General features: G+C 43.4%; 1 protein-coding gene across 2 annotated transcripts in view; it reads right to left on the bottom strand.

Moving 5' to 3' along the window:
• The window catches only part of MPPED2 (metallophosphoesterase domain containing 2), a 169,142-nt gene that overhangs the window by 109,126 nt on the left and 36,593 nt on the right, over window positions 1–23,423 (bottom strand). For both annotated transcript variants that reach the window (XM_080931599.1, XM_080931600.1), the window contains exon 3: window positions 8,080–8,261. In XM_080931599.1, coding sequence (XP_080787725.1) covers window positions 8,080–8,261 — 182 coding nt within the window. The remainder of the gene's footprint in view (window positions 1–8,079; window positions 8,262–23,423) is intronic.

Below are 23,423 nucleotides of genomic sequence, written 5' to 3'. Positions count from 1 at the left end.
ACGGAAGAATAAGCCAAGGAAACCCTGTCCTCAAGTTGCACTTGGTCAGAATGTTTCATCACAGAAATAGAAAGTAAACTCTAATGTGTTGGGTATGCTTTATCATATTTAATCTCATACCAATCCTTGGGCTCAGCTTTGCTAACGACTAATGCTTCTCCTTTAACAGATGAGTGGATTGAAGATCACATGATTAACACGGGTAAAGCAGAATGTAGTTAAGGCAGATTACACTCGGTACTCATAATGTTCTCGGTAGCACACTGTTTCTTTACATGATGAGACATATATGTACACATGCCATGGCATTGTATGTACAGCCTCTGCCCACAGCAATTACTTGTAGGTTATGGGATGTACTAACAATCTCAATTATTATTATTATTATTATTATTATTATTATTATTATTATTATTATTATTATTATTACCTTTTAAAAAAAGGATCACCTAAACTTTCAGAATTCAAACCAAAAAGAGTGTGTACTCACTTTCTAAAAGCATTTGAAGGGTGAAGGATTTTTCTCCCAATAGGAACATTCTTAAGTATGTGACAAAGATCCTCAAATACTACCCAGAGTATTAAAAACAGAGTAGTCTTCACAGGGGACATTTGGCATCACATAAGAAAAATATTCTTCTTAACAATATATGTCATCTAAAGGGACCCTTCTCTTTCTAGGAATAAACCCTACAAATGTAATTAATGGCGTTTACATAGACAGAGCAAGAAGGATGTTCAGCAGGGCAGTGCCCCTGATAATGAGAGATGGGAACACTTGAGGTGTCCAGTGGCAGAGATGGAACTAATAAAGGGGACAGTGCACTCACACAGCAGAGGGCCACACTAACAGAAACAAAGCTTGGCAGGCGACATTTTTAAAGTTGCAAATTAACGTGTACAACTCTATTAAAATCCTCAGAGAGTGTAGATGTCTATTTACTAGGGGTCTTCAACACAGAAATGAAAGTAGAAATGTTTCCAAGATGGTGTCTGCCTAATACTAATTCCTCTGGAGATCAGATTGCAGAGACTTGTGCATTTCAACTTTGTGCATGTTCATATATTTGGACTTCTATAATTAACATGCATGTATCTTACAATTAAAGTATTCTTGGGGGAAAATATTTAGGGCATCTTGATTGATGTTTAAGTTGTCCAGAAACAGTTATGAAAGAGAATTGCTGCTTTCTGTGAAAGTTGTGTGTGTGTGTGTGTGTGTGTGTGTGAGAGAGAGAGAGAGAGAGAGAGAGAGAGAGAGAGAGAGAGAGAGAGAGAGAGAGAGAGAGAGAGAGAGGAGAGTAGGAAAACATTCCACAAGGATACATATTAAAATTCATGTGGTTACTTCTGTCTCTCCACAGGTATTTTGCTTCCTTCCTACCACAATCTGTTTTCCAAACTACAAGAACAGACACGAGGTGTGTGTATGTGTGTGTGTGTGTGTGTGTGTGTGTGTGTGTTTGTGTGTGTATGTGTGTGTGTGTTTGTGTGTGTGTTTGTGTGTGTATGTGTGTGTGTGTTTGTGTGTGTATGTGTGTGTGTGTGTTTGTGTGTGTGTGTGTGTGTGTGTGTGTGTGTGTGTGTGTGTGTGTGTGGTTAACTGTTGAAGCTGTGAAGGATTTTTCTGTTGTACCCACAGCAAGATCACAAGAAAGGGAGCATTGTGTTCAGAATGGAGCAGAATTGATTTATGTGTATGGCTGGGACGCTCATTACAGTCACACAGTTAAAATCATCCCTCACATGATGCTCCTAAAAAAGAGAACATTCCCAGGACTGTCCTGGAAGCATCTGCAGTTTCCTTCTTAGTCCCAAAGAAACTGAAGCTCAGAGGTACTCGGTGAAAATCCAAACCAAAGAAAAGCCATGTTTAGGGGTTCATGGTACTGGGACTATGGCAAAGAAGCTCCGACTGACTCAATTATCATGCGTGAACTTTCAGCTGTAGGAACAGACCACAAGCCCTTTGTGTTCCCAGCTCATTGTGTTGGAAGGCAAACAACAGCAGAAGCGAATGCTGCCTTCTTAAGTACTTCTGCACAGCACGCCCGTCACTAGCAATGAGAAGCTGGCTGCTAGAAAAGGTTATAGTAAAAAGGGAACAGAGGAAGAAGAGAGAGGCTGTGAAGACTGTTTATTTTTATGTTATTATGCAATTTTAACGTTTGGGCCAAAGTACAACATGCAAAACTTTATGTTCATTAACTCAGCAATTCAATAAACATCTGTGCACATCAGGTGTTTGAAGAGCCCTCGTTGGGCGCACACCATTGTCCTGCGGAGTGAAACGCAGGCAAAGGATTCTGTTTCAAGCACAGGACGGGCTGTGCAGAGGTCTGGCCACTGTGTGTGTGTTAAGGAAAGCAACTAGGCTACCATCAAGGGAGATGAGCGAGCGCTTTTAAAATGGTTATTCTATTAATAAGCCTGAACAGGGTTTACAAATGGAAAAGGGAGGGAAGGGGCCTGATGTGTGTGAGAGGTAGGAAGAAGCTCACATGGAGTCATTGAAAGCTGACTGTGAGGATCGGCATTAGCAATTAAGTAAGAACCCCCAAAGACCACCAGCCACCCATACAGTGTCTGTCACTGTGTATACAGAAACCAAGAGGCTCGCCAGATTTATTCTGAAAACAAGAAACCAGCGCGGATGAAACCCAGTAAACAGTGACGAGCGTCAGTAAACAGCCACTGGTGGGGAGAAGACATGGCTGACAGCCACATGAAAAGACACCTCATAAAATGTGCCTCCTGGGAAGGTGGTATTAGAAGCCACTGATGTTCAGAATTTAAGAAAAAGCAATAAAAATAATCACATTTTAACTGACAGCTACTTTGTCCTTAATAAGTTTAACCCAAAGCTGTGACTGGGATCCATTTTTTTTTTCTTTTTTCTTCTTTTTTTTTTTTTTGCTAAGGTGAAAAAAAAAATGTTGTGTTTTGGGGAGACAGGGCCCCAGCTCAGCTAAGCAGGATCTGCCTGCTCTTAATATCCCTGCACCCCATCTGGGGTAAAATACAGATGGGACTATATTAACTAACTACCACTGATTTTTTTTTAAACTGGGGGATAAAAATGTATGTGTGCCTCCTTCCCACAATTCCACATTCTAGTCCCTGGCCCTAGAAACCACTTGTCTTTCTAACCGTGAACAGCAGCTAGGTAGAATGAGGGACAGATTTTTTTTTCTATAAGGACAGCAGATTGGGGGCAGGGGGTGATCAGCAGATTGGACATTGGAGTCTGATGGATCTCAAATCAAAACCTAAGGTCACTCACTTCCTAGTTGTCTGCACTTAACTGGTTAAGGACCCCTTCCTCCTAACTTCTAACAAGTCATCAAGGGACTGCATGGGATGCTGTGTGAACTTGGGGCTTGTTCCTCATGGAGAAGATGTGTCAGTGGACCCACTCGATCCATACACTTCTAACCTCCAGTTCCAACTTGGCCATTTACTGGGTGAGACCCACAGCAATCCATTTGGCTTCTCCATTTTCTATTTATATTAAATAAAGGGGCATTTAAGGCCTCTTTCAGTCTGAATTCTCTGCGGAGAGGGCGGTCTCGTTTCAAGCTCTGTCTTACTCCCTTGAGTCAGCCATTTTGAGTTGCTGAATCTTGAAGCCTACCTAGACTGAAAACTCCTATAGCCCCCCTCTGCAGTAATTGTGGACCGCTGGCTGGGCAAAGGCAACCAAAGGGAGAGGGGTTTCTGTCTTACAAGAGAGGTACAGTCCATCCTAGAGGGGAAGTGAGGGGCAGGTTACTCCCACTGAAACCACAATCAGGAAGCAGAATGCAACAGGCAACGGAGGCCCACCGTTTTCTGTTCTTTTTCTCTGTCCCTCATCAATTATGGCAATCAAGATAAGTCATATAGGCATGGCCAGAGGCAAGTGGAACACTGACTGTCACACTGTCACACACCAGGATGGTATACGCTGGATCACACAGGATACTCTCCTGTGGAGCACGCACTTGAGAAAATGCCTCCATTTTCTCCAGATCCTGCTGGAGCGCATCTTCTTAACTAGTGACTGAGGGCAGAGCCATTGTGGGCAGTGCTATCCTGAACTGGTGGTCCTTGGTTCTATAAGAAAGCAGGTTGAATAAGCCAGTTAGCAGCACCACTTCACGGCCCCTGCATCAGCTCCTGCCTCCAGGTTCCTGCCCTGTTTGAATTCCTGGCCTGACTTCCTTCAGTGATGAACAAGGATATAGAGGTTAAAGCCAAATAAACACACACACACACACATATCACACATATATATGTGTGTGTGTGTGCATGCGTGCATGCGTGTGTGTATGTGTGTGTGCGTGTGTGTGTGTGTGTGTGTGTATATATATATATATATATATATATATATATATATATATATATATATATATATATATATAAAAGTATGTGTCTCCACTGCATTATAATGTCAACATGCTATCCCTCTTATTATTCTTGGACTAGTACTTAGCTTCATCTTGTTCTTATGGACTACGGTAGCCTGTCTCATCTATAATCCCATATTAATAACTCTCTGCGTTACACCTGCCCCGTAGCATATGGACATACTAATGAGGGCCTGCCACTTCTGAGTCAACTGTGAGCTCATTAGGGATCCTCGTGCCTTGGCGTTGATGGGTCAGGCTGAGAGTGAGGCTGAGTGGGACTGAAAACCATCTTTTGAATATGTACAGTATCAGCACCTGGTCAAACAGCTACTCAGTTTCCAAGTGAAGCTGCTGCTGAAGTTCTCCCATGCTCATAGCTCATGAGAGAATCTTAGGTCACACTTTATAGTCAAACTGACCCATGTTTGCCCAATGAGCAGTCTTGGGTAGACCAGTTAGCTCCTCTGGAGCTTTATTTATTCTTACATGTATTTGTTTACTTATTGTGCATGTGTGTACATGCATGTGCCAGGGCACATGTGTGGAAATCCAACGACAACTTGTGGAAGTCAGCTCTCTCCCTCTACCATGTGGGACCTAGAAATACAACTGAGGTCATCACACTTGGTGGCAAAGTGGCCTTACCTGCTAAGTCATCTCACTAGCTCCTTTGAGTTTTCTTACCTACTAAATGACTTCAGAGAAAGCTATCTGTAAAATGTCTCTGACCCAGATTAACCTAATTTAGAGAAATAGAGTGTGAGAGAAAGCAATGGTGTTTGCAAAGAAGAGGACAGCAGAGAGGAAAGACAGAGATCAGTGAGAGGTGACTGGACTTGTATGACCCAAGCTGTTGAGTGTGGAACACACTGTTGTGGCAGAGGCCCTAGTCTGACCCTGACTCCTACCTGGCAGAAGGGGTTAGAAGCGTCCTTTCCAGGGGAGAGGCTCCTGCAGGAGCCAAGTGGTGCAGTAATCACACACCATCTCTCACCCTCTGAGCACCCTGAGTTGCCCTGGTAACCGTGAGCTATTCTCAGCCTTCTCTATGGGAACCCAGCTTCTCTACCCATTTCCCAAGGGCTCCCCTTGGTCTCTTGTTCTACATCCCTTACTGAGACTTCTTCCTTCTGCCTCACTAGATAAGGTAGGGGCTGGTGGGGGGGGGGGGACAAGAGGGAAAAGAACCCGATGTACAGCTGGGCTTTAGCTTTTTATTTCCATATCATTTTATGTCCTTAGTTACGGCACATTTCCATTTATGGCATACTTTCCCTTATAAAATCTCCAAGTGTTTATTTCTAATCTACTAAATAATTCCTCTGACCTCTTCTTGTTTTCACCCTTTAAATATCTGTTGATGGTTCACTCACCACAGTCTCCATTCCGTTATTAATGGCCCACAAAACTCACTACCAGCAATCACTCACTGATTAATCTGCACAGCAATCCAGAAAGACAGGTAGTATTAATCCTTAGTTCTGCAGAGGGAAACCAAGGGGAAAAGAGGTGAACTCAGACACCCAAGGTCAGTAGCTCCACGAGATTAGAACCAGGACCTAACCTGTCTGGGTTCTTGAGAACACCTTCCCGAATGAAGCTCTGCCCTTCCTGAAGAAAACAAAACAAAACAAAACACACTCCATACAGCTCCTTAATGATGATGCAGACTCAGTTCTTACTCCCAAATAACAATAGCTGCAAAGAGGTCATTGATAAAGGGGTAACAAAGACAGGGGCTAAAAGCCTGTAACTTCCCCTTCAGTGAATTTGAAACCTCTGGCCTTCTTGAACACTGCATTCACACACACACACACACACACACACACACACACACACACACACACACACACACGTCTTTGACATTAAAGAATGATTAAAACGAAGAGATAATACTTGAAAGAGAAGTTTGCCAAGGCAGAAAAAGAAAGTGAAAAAAAAATATTTGATTACACCAAGGAGACTAAAAACATCTCTTACCTTCTCTGCATCTCTGTCAACTATAAAAATGAGAAAGCTCTGCTAAATGACTTCTAAAATATCTGCCTGCTTTAAATAAGACTGAGCACCTACTGAAAGGGCAGAAGATTTAAAAGCTCCCGCATCAATGTCGAGACCACAATAGACTGGAGCATCATTCACCGCTCAGGAAGCCCGGCTACCCCTGGAAAGCGTGCTGCCTGCCAGTAAGCAGCAGAGACAAGAGAACGGTATAGCTCTGCCTTGAGACTTTAACTCCTAAGTCATCTTTTACCCTGAGAAACAAGTCAGCAGAAACAAAAGCCATAAACCTCAAAAATACACATTCCAAATCTTGCTGCCAAAGAACACACTGCTATCTATTTAAATGTTTGTTTTTAAATCTATGTCTTACCAGATGAAAGCACACTCAGTATGTTATCACTAGAAGGGATAAATATGGAAATTAAACAGAAAATGTTTAGTCTTACCAATAATAATCAAATAAAAGTAGCCAAGAAAGACAAAGGTTTGTACTCTGACGACAGTTATGTACAAGTTGAGAGGCATACATGAACCCATGAAAAAGCAAAAGTGTTCATAGTAAAATTTATTGTTTATTCTTAATGTAGCTTAAACATTTTAATGAACATTATCGTCAATTAATACACATTTTCTATCATCTCTAATAAATAACTTAAAACTTTCCCATACCTTGCTTTAGTTTGATTTAAAACAAAACAAAACAAAACAAAACAAAACAAAAAAACCCTTAAAGTTTCTGCTTAAATCCCCTGAGTAATTTTCATTGGCTCGCATAATACTCATGACTTCATTCTTCTAAAAAGAAGTTTTTCTTGTACTATAGAATTTCTTAGTGTCTTAAGAAGTGATTTACCCTTTTTAACTTTTTAATTTTATGTATAGTTTTTATTTCATTTATGGTGCCGGGCCTGAGCTCAGGAGCTTGCAGATGAGTGGGTGGGTAGTAGGCCTATACTCTGCCATTGAGCCACACCTCAGCCCCAAATAGGTGTGAATCATTCCAGGATGGCCACGCAATGCTAACATCTTGTGTCCTTCCAGGACCCCGTGTTTTGCTGAATTACAGGACCATTGATTGGGTAGTCATGTCTGTCCTGCCATGCCCCCTTCTTCTTCCCCACTCCCTTGACACCAATTTTAGGAAAATCTGGTAAGTTTTTTCAGGACAGCTGATGTCTGGGGAGTCCTGGACATTGCGCAGGATCCTGGGGAAAGCTGCCTCTAGGTAGTACAGAGCTAAGGAGGAGCTGTGCTTCCCAGAAAGACTTGCACGCCCTTTCCGTTACTTAGAAGCATTCTCTTACCTCTCAGTCTTTTGTACACCTTTGTTAATGACACCTTGGAAAGACTAGAGCCAATGAATTAAAAATATGATTTTATGCCTTGTGTGCACCAATGAATGTCCTCATCAAAGTGGAAGGAGGGAGATGAGATCGGTTTCAAAGCTTCCGAGCTCTTTGCCCCAGAGCCGCTGAGGCCAGGCACTGAAAGGATGCACAGTAAAATTAAATATCTAAAAATTCATCTTTAATTAACAAAATTGGATTAAAGCTAGACACCACAGCATATCATACAAGAAATGGCTGAGCCGGCTTCCAAGTACTCTAATTCAATTAGGACGCAGTGAGTGACACTCAGACCGGGAAAGGTTAATTGGGGCCGCCAGAACGCAATCATTCCTTACCTAACCAGTCATTAAACTTCTTAACCTCTGAGGGCAGTCCCAGCTCGGTGAAATCGCCTGTGTGGAGAAGGATGTCCCCATAAGGCATCTGGATACCATCTGTTCTGGAGTGTGTGTCTGAGATGCAGACAAACCGCGTGTGGCCCGCTGGTTTTGGAGTGTCATATGGGATGGGGTCGACCCTAAAGTAGACATAACAGATCCCGTAACAGTTAAACATGTTAGAACCCTTGTCATAGTCATCACACATACACATAGACTGTCATCATGCACACACCCAGTCTAACACAAAAAACAGAAGAGGGGGCGAGGTAGAAAGGGACACCTGGGGCCTATGAAGACGAGAGCATCCTTCATTTACAGTCCCATTAGGAAAATTCAAAATGTGTTACTTACCTGGCAGGAAAATTAAAAGGCAAGAGTCAGAAAAAGCCCAAGAAACTGATAGTGATTAATAATGAAGTGTCGGGATATTGATCCCCAACTAAGGAAGCAAAATTATGCCCTTTCTCTCTCATCATGTTTCCTCGGATCCCAGCACTCATTAGGAAGCGGATCTCTCATTAATTCCTTCTTAAACATGCATAGCTTAAGCAAAGAGCTAATTTACAGAGAGCAGCCTGCGCATGCTCAGCCAGCTGACATGCAGACAGCGCTTATATCCAGCCCCCTGTCCACACTCAGTCAACACCCATGCCTTCAGACTTTCGCTCTGAGTTTTTCTGATCAAGTTTTTGGGGAGGCAAAGGAATGCCACATAAATTTCTTTTTAGATGCTTACACGAAGAGCTTTGTCAAGTTCATCTTCACCACCAGGAATTACCTGCAGTCTAGGTTACACCTCAGGTTAGAGAGGATGATCAGATATACCTTGGACAAAGATTCTCTTTAATCTAAGTTGCATGTTTCCGAGTGGATCTGTTTATAACTGTGGGCATTAATACATGTATAGTTTCAGAGACCTAAGCACTGTGAAATTACATGGGGGCCATAAGAACCAAAAGGTAAAGTGATCAACCCAAAGCCAAGAAAATGAAAGGGAACATTTTCGTTTAATTGAGTGTAACAAAGTGTGTTAAATAAACTTGGTAAAGAAATGCAAATCTGACTCTTGGAGCATACAGTTTTAATTATTTAAGAGGTTTGTCCCCGAGTTAAGGGCAGTTTAACTGTATCAACTCCCTACCAATGGTTTCTTTTAATGCCTTTGTGGGCATGAACACTTCTTGTTGGGTGACAGAGGAGAAGCAGCGGCCATAAACACTAAAAGGTCACCAGAGAAGCAACTAGGCGATGTGGAGGTTGAAGTGTAAAACATTAAATAAGGAACGGTATTTTCTATCGAAGCCTCGCCCTTGATAGTTGGCAAGCATCCAAGAACGCAGAGCAACACATGCAAACTTCTGCTGCAGAATGTCTCTACTGGGTTTATTTAATTTCCTCCTTTCTCTGTCTTTTTAAAGAAACAATCTCTTTAACAAGGTAATTGCACTAACAAAATAAAGACATTCGTATGCAGCCTAGATAGTCCTTGAATTTCTTCCATGTGAGCTTAATCTTTTCATCTTTGTCCAAGAAGCAAAGTAAAGAAGAAAAAAGGAGAATGAAGAGAGAGAGGAGTGAGTGGGGGGAGGGTGAGAAAGAGAGGGAGGGAGGGAGGGAGGGAGGAAGGGAGGGAGTCCGGAGCTGGGATGCAGTTATTAAAGTCAATCTCATTAGAAACCACCAAATAAAGTTTGACATGTTCAAAACACATCCATGGTTTTTTCCTGTAAAGACTATGATCGAGGACGCTGGTACCATGGAGAAAGTTTACTAACCCACTGATCTCATCAGTAGCTGATAAGCCCCCTTTATTATATTCAACAATGTTTTTTCTTTAACATAGGAAATTATTCAGTCTTCCTTGGATCCCCAGAAACTCCTATGCTCAACCTCAATGGTTCCCACCCTACATCTCCTGTCTTCCGAAAACAATTTCCCCAGAGAATGGGTGAGTGTCCCTGTCTGCAGCTGTCTGCTACCTTCTGAAAGCGACAGATATGGCTCTTAGACAGAAAATTCCGCTCCTCACCCTAACGTGACTCCTGCATTCAGACCCAACTGACAGACATTGGAGATTTTATTATTGGATCATTCAAAATAAGAACAAGTTAAATGCTGTGAGTGTGCACAGGTGTGTGTGTATGTGTGTGTGTGTGTGTGTGTGTGTGTGTGTGTGTGTGTGTACATAACTTTATTTCCCAGTGTTTATCCAACTGATACAGCACATAAACAAGGTACTACTCTGCAATTCTGCCAAGCTACATGCAAGGTTACTGCTTCAAAGTACTCGGAAGTCCACTGCAGTACATCATAGGGTTGTCAAAGCCATCGTGCTGAATTAGGTAGACAGAAAGTAGCACAGGCCACAGTGAACAGACCCCTGTTGGTCTATAATTCCACAACTTGGCAGGAGCCAATCATCACACGGTACAGAACATTCCCGTATGTTGACTTCAAGTTGAACAGTGAACTTTGTGAAACCATGGGAAATGTCACCCAGTGTTCAAGTCCCTTTGGCTTCCATTCGCACCCCCTCCCCACATCTTCCCAGAGAAACATGTTCACGTTAATGTGTAAAGTACAATGTAATAGAAATGGTGGTGGGGGCAAGAAAAAGAGAGAAACTGGCTTATCTTTGCTTTGAGCCAGAATGAGCTAAGAGTCCAGATCAGACAGCAAGACACTCGGAGACATGCAGAAACACACAGACTCGTGTGCACTGCCAGCATGATATTATCAAAGCGAAATGGGACAACTGGGAGACACATAGAAGAATGGTTGCAGAGAGGCGTTGGGGGTAGTGGGGATAAAGAATACAAACTGAGTATATACACTCTGACCTTGAGACCGTGAAGTCCTTTCTTCCAACATAAAGTTCAAACCAGGAGATGGCTAGAGAAGATAAGACAGGACACCCCAGAGCCCCACCTTAGGACATCTTGACACATATCATCTGGGAATCCATAGAAGAATGGTATCTCCACACAAGGACTCCAAAATTGACAATAAGATGTCTGGGCCAGCAGGCAGGTTTCAGTGGAGATAAAGTTGAGGCAACCCTGGATGAAGCTAGACCCTCCAACCTGGGCATCTGATAAATACCTTCCTAAGGCAAGTCACGACAGCCAGATGCTTTTACCACAGCGAACGTCCAAGGGGAACTCTGCTGGAGACAGATCTATCGGGAAGACTCACACCATTTTCCTCTGTACTGAGTAGCAGTTCTACTTAAGGCTCAGGCTGCTGACTTCTCAGATGACCCAACATGTCACTGAAGCCCCGGGGCCACTTTTAAACACCACAATGAGATCTATTTGCACATATGTCTGAGTACTCCCAGGGGGAAACAAGATGATGTGGAGAGATGAGAAGAAAACACCAGTATCATAAAATCCCAAAGCAGGGCAAAGTGTCAGGTTCACTTTCTTACAGGATGCCCAAATCCCCTCTACCCTTCCCAGGCCTAGTTGACATAAATTTCCTTTGCAAAGTTCGCAGAGGAAGGGAGATTTTGAGCCCATTGTCTTCTCCCAGCCATTTCAGGTGCTGGAGTTCTACTAACTAGACTGTCTTGGTTCCATTCAGTCAAGCAACAACAGTTCTACCCATAGATCTGTGGGTAGCTTTCAACTTTGGTCATAGAAGCCTCCTTTGCAGGGGATAATGGTTAGGGCAGAAACTCGTAACTTCTTAATGTCCTGAATACAGAGAACTCAGTGACCGACTGTGGATGGGTTGTCTCTGTCAGGCCCTTGCCATCCAAGGCTCAGGAAACTTCAAGGTAGAGGGAGCTTGAAGAATTTTAGACTTTAAGATGGTGAGGAGAGCTGTGAAAAGCTGAATTCTGGACATAATCTGACTGTTCCATACACCACCTCTTAGCAGCTATGGTTAACCCCACAAGATCTGTCTGTGATCCAATCAGTTACAATTCCAGCATAAATGGTAGAGGCCATGCCCTACTGGAGGAGCTTCTGGCAATTAATGGCTGCTAAAGAAGGAAGCGTCACTGTCCTTTGAAGATGTGGCCACTGGTAGGTTGATCATACCCCAGTGAATAACCAGATGCCCATAAGGGTAGCACCAATTGGGTCAGGAAGGTTATTAACAAAAGGAAAAGAAAAGGAAGATAGCAAGCCAAGAGGGGGAGGGGTGAAGGCACGAGGGAAGTCGTGTTGTACGGATACGAACACTATTCATGGTATAAATGTTTGGAATGTTCAGATAATACAAAGATATTTAATTTCCCCCCACAACAGATTTTAGCCCCAGATTCTGCATCTCCAGGGAAAGTGAACATGGTCCAAGGATCCTATCGAATTGCAATTCTGAGTCATTTGCTTTGGGCTTAAGTTTCTTAATTCCTTTGCACTTTCTTTCTTCCCATCTATAAAATGAGAACAACAAATGCCTAATTTGCTATGCTGCTGTGAAAATATAAACTGTCAAGTACAGGGTCCGCACAAAGCACATGCAATGAAAATGGAAACAGAATCTCGAGAGTGAGTGATGTAAATGGGGTCCCAGAGCTCAGAATCCCTCTCCGGGGGTAACAGTGTGTGTCACAGTGTCAAAGTACCTGAGATGAATAGCTTAAAAGAGAGGAAGGTTTCCTTTGGTACACACCTGCAGGGGTTTCCACTTCACAGTCACTAGGTTCTGTGGCTTCGGGCTCTACTAAGGCCAAATACCATGGCAGGGAGTGTGGGGAGGACCAAAGCTGCTCTCACCATTGTGGCTAACAGTGACAGAGAGGAGAGGCCAAGGTCCTACCACTTCAGGACTATGCCTCCCATGGCCTCATTTCCTTCCACAAGTCTGCATCTCCTACAGATCGAACCTCTTCTCAACAGCGACCACAGACCAGCAACCTAAAGGTTAAGGAGGAAAATGGCCTCTGGGACATTTCAGATTCAAACTGTGCATGGTGGAAAACCACGTTACATGGCTTAACCCTTTGCCTGGCTCCTTTGTCTAGGAAAAAAACTGGGGTATGATGGTGCTTCTTACCACTCATATGCACATATGCACACAGTACACACACACACACACACACACACACACACACACACACACACACACACACGTGAAAATAAAAAAGATATCTCTTTCCACACACAACACACCGCACAATAATGAACACAGAACCCGCACTCTGAAAGCCTATCTCCTGTCATCTCCTTCTGAAATAGTAAGAGAGTGAGAACCCAGTCCCCTTTCCACATGACGGCTATCCAAATATTTGAAATAGTCCTCTGTGATCTGTAATCTTTACTCCAGCTGAGTGGCCAGTTTATCCAGTTTTCCTGTGTGTGCCAGAGAACCTAGTGACCTCAGGAGCCTAGCCTCGGCATGAAGACTTTGCAAGCTGGAACTTCTCCGTTTATAGTGTCAGAAGTCATGCTCTGTGTGAGTTGACGGAACAATAAGCCATTCATGAAAGACAAGTACTTATCTAGACCACAGAGAGGGAGCGAGCGGAGGCATCATCTCAAACTCATTTTCAATTAATTCTCCATTTTCTTTTGTCTTGTTTTATATGTATGTAAAGGGTGTGTCTGTATATGTGTGTAAGTTACATGTCTGTCCGGAGACCACCGTGGCTGGATAAAAGAGTCACATCCCCAGGAGTTGCAATTACACGTAGTTGTGAACCACTATGTGGGTGCTGGGAACAGAACCTAGGTCCTCTGCAAGAGCAGCAAATGCTCCTAACCACCAAGAATCTCTCCAGTCTCTACACCCATTTTGTACCAATCTCACATGTTATTACTAAAGCTTAACCAAATGCTGTACATCTAAATGGAGTATTCCATTGTTTACTCCCGACAACTGGTGAGGTTTTTGGTTTTTTTTTAGCAGGCTTCTCCCAAATACCGTAATACCACTGGTTCTGTCAGAGTCATCTAGCCATGTGTTTTTTTTCTCAGTAATTATACACAGTTGGAGGTTTCACTGATAAATCTTTAAGAAGAGCTTTCCATGTGGTGTGGATGTATTCTGTACACCACGAGCACAATGGAACCCTTGTGCTGTGTACACAATTAGCCTCCCGTCAGTGTGAGCGTGGAGAGTGCCCCTTATCAAGTATTTTTAACAGGATCTCAGGACCATCGCCTGCTCCTCTCTAAGCCCACTACATCGTGCTTATGCAGTGCGCTGATTTTATCTGCAAAAGCCTTCCAACGTGACATGAAAGTTTTCATTTTTAACGTAAAATATTTCGCATAGCATGAAAGCTCAAATTGTATGTGTGCTGTCGTAGAATTAGACGTTCTGTTTGATGAAGACAAATATAAACCCTGCAAGCGCAAGAACAAGAACAAATAGGGAATGGGGCTGGAGAGAGAGATGGCTCGGCAGTTCAGAGTACTGAATGCTCTTCTAGAAGACCTGGGGTTCAATTCCCAGGACCTGCACGGCAGCTCACAGTTGCCTGTAACTGTAGTTTCCAGAGGAATCAAGATGTCCTCTTCTGACCTCCTTAGACACCAGACATGCACTCGGTGCCCAGATATGCAGAGCAAAAGACCCATACATAAAAACAATTTCAAAATAAAGGCCAGGCTAGGAATTACAGGGCTTCTATACTGGAGGAAAGCCCGGCTCGACTAAGCCCGCATCTTTTGTTAGCATTGCCTTCACTGGACTTTACTGTTCATTTCTTATAGGTCTTAAAGTTCTCACATAAATTTGCTCTTTTAGTTTGTATCTGAAAAGTATTATCTATGGGGTCATGTTTGTCATACTTTTCAATTATACATTAAAATAAATTAAAATTTTAATCGAATGTTGATCCGCTCTAACACATCTCACCCAACACCAATAACAACGCATCTCACATTTTGGAAAACACTGATTGGTATAAAGTGACTCGCGCTCCCCCAAGGAACCAAAGTCGGAGCGAACACCATGCTTTCAGACCCTGCCATCCTCCTCTCTTCTCATACACTTTGTTTTGAAAGTTTTCTGAACCTGGAGTCATTTCAAAATGATAAGACATGAGCCGAGGAGATGGTTTGGTTGAAGGTGCTTGCTGGCGGGCCTGATGGCTTGAACTCAACCCACGGGACCCACATGGCAGAGGAGAGCTCCTAAAAGCTATCCTGTGACCTACAAACACACACACACACACACACACACACACAGAGAGAGAGACACACACACATACACCACACACATACACCACACAGACACACACACAGACACACATACACACACATACTCACACACAGACACACACACACATACACCACACACACACACACACACACACAAATAAATACAAAAATAAATAAAATGAAATGCACTTTTATATATAAATAAATAGATGAAATGTAATAAAAATTAGATGACAAAATGCTAGTTCCTTAAACTGTCAGCCAATAATACTTAAATAGTCCTTTAATCCTTATGCAAGTTTCCATCAAATTAATTCTCTCAAAATTTTAATGTGCATATTATAGTGCACCAAGGGAAGAGACGAGATAAAAGTTTGATTTTTAGAATACTACTGGAAACAGTGACCTTCGTTCTTAAAGATTTTAAGTCATTGCACAGACCTGTAACTTTAAACGCAGGTTTCTGAAGAGGAGGTAGTTCCACTGATAAGCCTTAAACTGAGTCTGACCCAGGGATGTGTGTGCTCACCTGTTGTCTCTGAGAACTTGGGCAAGTCACATTCTTATTGTTTGTGTACAGAAAGTGGGCCACAGGATTCCAAAAAAACTATTCAACATCTCTCTCCCTCCCTCCCTCCCTCCCTCTCTTCCTTCTTCCTTCCCTCTGTCCTTCTATCGCTGTCTCTCTCAAACAGGTACCAATGTAGCCCAGGCCAACCTTGAATTTCTTATGTAAGCAAGGTTAGTGTCAAATCTTGAATCTCCATCCTCTTCCTTGCTAGTGCTAGGACTGAGGGCAAGTGTCTTCATGCCTGGGTGCTGAGGTCTCTTAAAGCATCTTTCTTGTTTCAACTCCACATTTCTGCTTCCCTAACATGTTAACTGCAGTCCAGATTCTTCCAAGTAAGTCGGAACTAGTGAGACTGCAGAGGAGGAATAAAATGTCAACTACAGTCCCCGGACAGAGCTTCCAGAAGCATCTGTTCCGAAGGGGAACAAAGGAACCAGAGTAAGAGATAGATGGCGCAGGAAACCCGAGGAGAGAATGTTTGATCTAACTAAGCCGCTTCCAGAACCAAGTTGTTCTCTTTTCCCCCAAACTTCTCATGGATGAAGCTTTCCTGGTTTGGCCACCACACCCCAGAACTGTGGCAGATCTGAAGGAGTGTGCAGACCAAAACACTCCAGGTGTAGAACTACCTCCTGGTTGGCATGGGGGGCATTGTTTCCCTGAAACTGCTGAGGCGCTGTATCAACACTGCTCCACCACCAGGTAATTACAGCGAACAAAGCCCCCAGCGAGAACGCATGTCACCTCTGCTTTTTTCTGAGGACAAAAGTGCAGTGCCAACGTTCAGTGAATATTAAGCGGCAACAACTGAAATCGGAGAGCGAGCAGTGCGCACAATGTGAATTCACAGTCCTGCAGGTGTGGTGACATTCGAGGTGTTAGCGGCCTGGCTACTGTATCAGTCTCTCAGATGGCAGAGCACTGGGTGTAAGTAACCCACTGGAAACACATTGTTCGGGGCTAAATGTCTGCCTCTAATGTGACAGCCATATTGATTAGCTTAAAATTCTAGACAATGGTCCTACACTTGTGAAAGAGTGACACTTTCCTGAGAGGCCATTCTTCCAGTCGGTCAGCAATCATTTCTTAACCACTTATTTATGTGCGTCAGGATGCTTAGGAGGGCGGATTCATACAGGGTGCTTAGGAGGCCGAAGAATCTTTAAGGATTCTGTGATAATTTACAAATTCTTAATTTAAAAAAAAGTGTAGTATTGGCAAGTGTCTTGGTCATTCGGTTGTCTCACAGGAGCGTACTGAGCAGCTCCTCCAGCTGCCGGGAGCAGTGAGACAGCCTCTGTGGCTTGGGAATATAGGATTTGGGAAGCCATGTGCAAACATGAAGTGCTTCTGTACTGTGTGGGACAAAGGACACAGGGCACTTGCCTGTGTGTGGAGCTAGGGGAGAGGGCTCAGAACACAGGGCAGTGAGTGTGTCAGTGTCAGATGCACAGGAGTTGGGGGTGGGTAGTGGATGGGGGTGGGGGAAGGAGTTTCCTCCTTCCATCACAAAGACAGAACCCCAAAATAGCCCACAGCTGAAATTTGACTTCAGATGGAAACAAACATAGGTCAGGGAGAAACTAGGGTTGTCCAGGGAGTAAGAGTAGTGTGGAGCTATGTAGACAGTTGGAGACTCGTGAATAAGTTGTGGCTGCAAGAGTGTCTCCATGGCAGTGAGAAGTAGAAGACTTGAAACCCAAGAAAGATGGGAGGAGCCAGAGAGAGCCTGCCCACAAGGCTGGAGGGGCTTCAAAAGAGCTCTTAACTTTTCCAGGTGGAAAGCTGATGTGGCTCCACACAGGGGAAGAGGGGAGGGGAGTGGAAGAGGAAAGGCAGTGACTACAGAAGCCACAGACATACAGTGGTGCAGCCAAGCTGAGTCAAAGGGGACACAGGGCTGAGAGCATCAAACACCAGCAGCATCGCTATCTCTCTCTCTCTCTCTCTCTCTCTCTCTCTCTCTCTCTCTCTCTCTCCCTCTCTCTCTCTCTCTCTCTCTCTCTCTCTCTCTCTCTCTCTCTCTCTCTCACACACACACACACACACACACACACACACACACACACGCACACATTGTCAAGAAGTCTGTCTATACGGCCAACTAGGCAGTTTGCAGCAGAGAAGGCAACAGGGAAGTGATGATGATGCTAACTAATGCTAACCAATGCTAACCAATGCTAATCAATGGTAGCAGTGGTATTTATTTACATGCCAGGCACTGGTGTACAAGGCATTTGGGGAAAACAAACAAACAACAACAAATCAACACCAAAAAGCAGGGCCAATTCAAGTAGGTTATAATGATCATTGTTGGTTTCTTTTTCTAACTCTGATTACCTAATAGAGCCACAAAACTTGTCATGCGTAAGGCTAAAACAAACAAACAAACAAACAAACAAAAAACAAAACATAATTTTAACCCAAATATAGAAAATCATGTAAGCATGTTTCGAGATAAGTGAGCAGTTCCAAGACCCTTAGCAAGGTTCTAACATTTAATCACTTTTCAAAATTAATCCAACATAATGATTTTTACATTTAACAGTATGTCTCTGGACGCTGCTTTGAGATGATAAAGACGTTAATCCTATATTTTACCTCTGGCTGAAATGGCTAACTCACTGATTGGTGGCAAAGCTTACACCTATCCACAGAGCCCATGAAGATCACTTTTCCCCCACGCTGGGGGCAGGAAGGCTGCCAAACTAGAGTTCCACCAAGTATGACCCTTTCCATGAGTTCTGTGAGTTGCTGTGCCCAATTATAAAGACGAGGACTAACCAGCAACTGCTCTGTTGAAAAGAGAAGCTGTTGTTGACTTGTCTGGAACCCCGGTGCTCAGTTTTGTCATGAGAATTTTGGAACTTTCGTTGCATTAAAGAAAAAAATAGAAATATTATAGAATCTGTTTTTGCTTTTATCCCAGGTGTGAAGATATGCGGTTGCTTCATGATTTGCATCACGCTCTAGCAGGGGTGTGATACTTTTTTGGTTTTTGTTTTGTTTTGTTTTGTTTTGGTTTAGTTTTTTGCCAGCTGCATATAGTTTCTGCGGTTGTGTGATGATTTCATTTCTGGGGTCTAGTCAGAGAATATACAACTGCTAGGGTCCTGAAGGATGGTGGGTTGTTGCTGGGTCGTTGGCTGTTGACAGTTGTTGCTAGTCGTTGTTAGTTTTGGATTGTTTAGTAGTTGTGCTCAAAGAAGAAATTAGATATCCTTGTGGCAAAGATCAAACTTGCCCCAAGAAACCAGATACCCCTAATCAGCAGGAAGTAGTTCAATGATAATGTCACTCCCTAAGCATCTCTTTCTTTTCCTCCCTTTCCTTTTTCTCTCTTATCTACTGTTAGGTGGGGAAAAGGTGAACAAGGACGGAAGAAAGAAGAGCCCACAAAGTAGCAAAGGATGAGCCACACAGTTTACTTCTATATAACACAGGCAATGCCAACTGTCATGTGACCTTACATGACCTTACAATTTCTGGTAGCACTGCCCAAGCTTTGCCTGGGTTTTCCTGTTGCAGGACACGGACAAGGCCTACCACTAAGAATACTGGGCAATCTGTCTTCCCTACCCTTTCCAATTAGCTCTTAGTCTAGTGGTGATAAACCTTAGCCCACAGGCAAAATTCAGCCCAGTACCTGGTTTTGTAAGTTTTAACTGGGAACAACTGCATTCATTTGTTTCAATATTGTCTATGGCTGCTTTCAATATACCAGGGTGGAGTTTTACAGTTTCAACAAGTATCACGTGACCTGTAAAACCCAAAATATTCACTGTCTGGACCCTTAGAGGATAGGTCACAAACATGCAGGCTTGCACCCACAGAGAAGCAAACACTCAAAAAAGCAGGGAGACCTGGTCATGAATGTGCTGTCTTCATAAGAGAAAGGTCAGATAGCTTAGGCCAGGGTGATTTTTGAGGAAGGAGGCCAAGTCCTTGGAGAGAGGAGGGAGGTAGAATCCTTGTGGCAAAGTTCACCTGTGGTTCTTCTCTCCTGTGAGAGCATTCAAATGCCTTTGGTTGGTGAAACTTCTAGGCAGGACAGGAATAATAACTGGATCTCTTAGAAAAACTGTCTTTAGACAGATAAGCAGATTTTAAGAAAACCTCTCAAGCATTTGCTATTTTCCAAGTGACTCAGCAGAAACTAACCAGGATGTCATATTTTACAGCAGCCTCCTCAGCGAGGTTTGTTGTCTGGATTCCATCACTCAACAGACCTTTGCTTACATTATTTTAAGATTTATTTTAGTTTGACTTTTGTATGTGTTTGGTGTAGGATATGTCTGTGTTAGTTCAAATTCCCTGGATATAGTTATAGAGGGTTGTCAGCCGCCAGATGGATGCTGGGAACTGATCCCAGAGCAACAAGCACTTTTAACCACTGAGCCATATCTCCAGCCTTGCAGACATCTTCTAAATAACAGCTTAAAGTGAGAGGAATAGCCTCCCTGTTTGGTGATAACAAGGCCTAATTATCAGTGTTGCCTCTCTTCTGTATCCGGGGCACGTATGCATTATGGCCTTTAGTCTTTTGAAACCCTCGGGGAGATCATGTACTTGTGCACTGTTTTGTAACCTCCAAGCTTCCCTGGTGGTTGGTCAATGATCTTGGGGGTCTGCATGGAAACCCTGGCCTGCCTAAAAGCCTGTGTTTATGCTGTTTGCTCTAACTTTGGTGGTGTGGAGGAAAACATAAGCCTTGAACAGGCATCCCTTGAAGTCAGTGCTCAAGCCTCTGGGAGCTATCTTACCTAGCAGAGACCTGCCTTCCTCTGTGGGCTACTCTAAGCCTGTGAAAAGGACAGAGTTCGGGAAGCAACGACAACCATTCTTCTTGGTAAATGCAAACAGGCTACGTCCAGGGGAGGGTCAATTGACTCCTGCTCTAATTGTCTATGTTCTTATAAACTTGTTTAATATCTATTCCACAAAAGACTATAACTTTCTGCCCTCCCCACCTTCCATTCCACCACATCTATATACAGAAGGTACTAGAGAGAAAGAGTAATCTATCATCGTGAGTCTTGACTTTTCATTTAGGATTATATGCATAACAAAATATAATCAGCATGCTAGAAATCACACACACACACACACACACACACACACACACACACACACACACTTACTTACATCCATGAATACATGTATATGGAGCAGAGAAAGAGCAAAGCAATTAAGAGTTTCCTACAGGAGACACTCAGGTCACAGAAGATCAAGACCTGCTTGTGCAACATGGCTCTACCCTTCCCTACCATGAGACCTTAAACAAGCGAATAATCTTGTCAAAGCCTCATATCTTTTATCTGTAAACTGGGGTGATGATAAGGCTTGCCTCTAAGACTGAACAAAGACATAGCTACTGCACTGGTACAGTTCCTGTGTGCCCCACTCAATCTACCTACACTGAAAATGTAACGCCAACACAACAGAGTCAGAGGTGGCACCCTGCCTACTGACAGATGAACAACACTGTCATCTTTATAGTGATTCCTAACCTGAAGAGTGAGTTTATTCCCAAAGCAAGTTCAAGCAGCTTTTGTTCACTCCCTGTTTCCCACCCTCTTGCTTTCTGCCTTGGGACAATGCAAAGCAAAAAGGCCCTCACCAGGAGCTAACACCTCCATCCCAGATTTGCCAGTGAAAGAGCTGAGAATAGGAATGACCTGTGTGTCACACTCTGTTGCAGCTTTGTTTGATCTCTCATTGCTGACATTCCCTTCTTCCATGAGAAATATGAATGAAGCAGGTTACTTGGAGATGAGGAGGTCTATTCTATAGAAGGCTTGTTTCCCTCAACCTGCTCCATAAAAAAAATCCTAGTTTAGCTTTGGAGAACCACAGTGATCTTGTTTTTTACGTAAAAGAAACAGAATTTAAATTCAGAAGGGGAAAATGAAAAGGGCAGGGACAAGAAAGTCTTAAGTTCAAGTTCAGAAGGAAAAGTTTTCACAAGGCCGAATTTGCAAGGTGACTTTTTCCTAAGTTTGTTAAAGCTTGTATTGATCCTTCACAGTTGCACTGAAATTACAAGAGCCCAGTAAGAACTATTATCTAAGTATCAATTTTTACAAAATCTGAGCACTAATCATTACTACAGCTAAGTCTGATCACCCAATACAGTATCTTTAAGGGGAGAAAAGGTGTATTCTTTTACTTCAAACTTTATAAGCAATAAAAGCACACAAGGGAAGACTTCTAGAACCCAGCATACAGATTAAATTTTATACAAACAACAGAATTCAACAGCTAGCTTACGTGTGCATACATACATATATGTATACACATTAAAACAGCACACAAGTCTCAGAAGATGTCCAGTCTTACTCTCGGGAAGATCTGCTTTCTTCCTGTGCCTGGACATATGTCATTTCTACACTTTAAGGGTCTCATAGTTCACATCCAAACCTTTCCTGTTCTACTCCAAAGCAGCCACTTCCTGGGGTACTTTCTTTGGCTTGAAACAAACTGTAGCTAATCCTCGGTTCTCTGTCAACATTTGCTGAAGACTCACTAGAAACCCTTCATCCGCCCTGTTTGCATAACCCCAGCTGTGCCTCTGTCCCTTCTTTCTGCTCGTGTGCCGCTAAGCTGCAAGCTCCTCACGTGTGCATTCTGACAAACAGCTTCTTGTCCCTGTGGCCCTGCTAAGACTCAGGAATGCCGGCTTTCTCTGCTAAGGCACTGGTGGGAAGATGGAAGAGGGTGCCTTCCCTAAAAAAGGAAGGAGGAGGAGGAGGAGAATGAGAGGAAGAGGAAAATGGGGGGGGGGGAGAAGAAGAGGAAGAATCGTAAGGAAAAGCAGCCTGTTTTCACCAGGAACCACCTGTACTTGCAGTATTAGGTCTCAGCAGAGCCACACCTCTGGGTTCTGCCTTATAATAGTTTCGAGTTCTCTTCCCTGTGAGGGGGTGAGCATGTGACCACCACAATCCACAAAGGCTGAAGTGAGTGTACTTAGCTAAAGGGCACCGCCATCATTTTTCTCTTCCACATGAGAAAGTTAGCCTTGCAAATTCTGTGGCTCACTGCTTGCTGTAAATCATCTTTTGGGGAGGGGTGGTTAAGGGGACACGTTGTTTGAGTCTGCACCCTTTCTACTAGTATCGTCACAGTAATATAAAATATGGTGATGCCCCCTAGGGAGCCTCAGAAGAGTTCCCAAGAAGATGAAAAGGAAGTCACCTTAGTAGGTGACATCCCCAAATGTCCCCTGTAGAGAAGCAGGCTCTGCTGAGACTGAATTCAGCTAGTGCAGGGTCTGAGGTTCCTCTGTGGAGAAAGTGGAATCTCATGAGAATCTAAGATTTAGAGAGGACTGAGGATCAGTCTCTGAAAAGATTTCACTCCCCCAACAAGCATCGTCGGCCTTTGGTTCTAAAGAACTTACTGCTCCTTTCTTGTCCTTGCATTACCATATCAGAAGCACGCCAAGAGTGCCGAATCCATGGCCACCAGTGCTGGATAAACTGTGGGGATAGAATATCGTTTCCCTCTGTTTGCTCTGACTCTTACATGCTTACTACAGGACTTGGGCCAGTCAATACTCACACTACTGACATTGCAAAAAGAGGCAAGAATATTGATGCAAGCAA

The sequence above is a fragment of the Micromys minutus genome (assembly GCF_963924665.1).
Source record: "Micromys minutus genome assembly, chromosome: 17".
In the NCBI taxonomy this organism is placed as follows: domain Eukaryota; kingdom Metazoa; phylum Chordata; class Mammalia; order Rodentia; family Muridae; genus Micromys; species Micromys minutus.
This window is presented reverse-complemented; position numbering and strand designations above follow the sequence as displayed.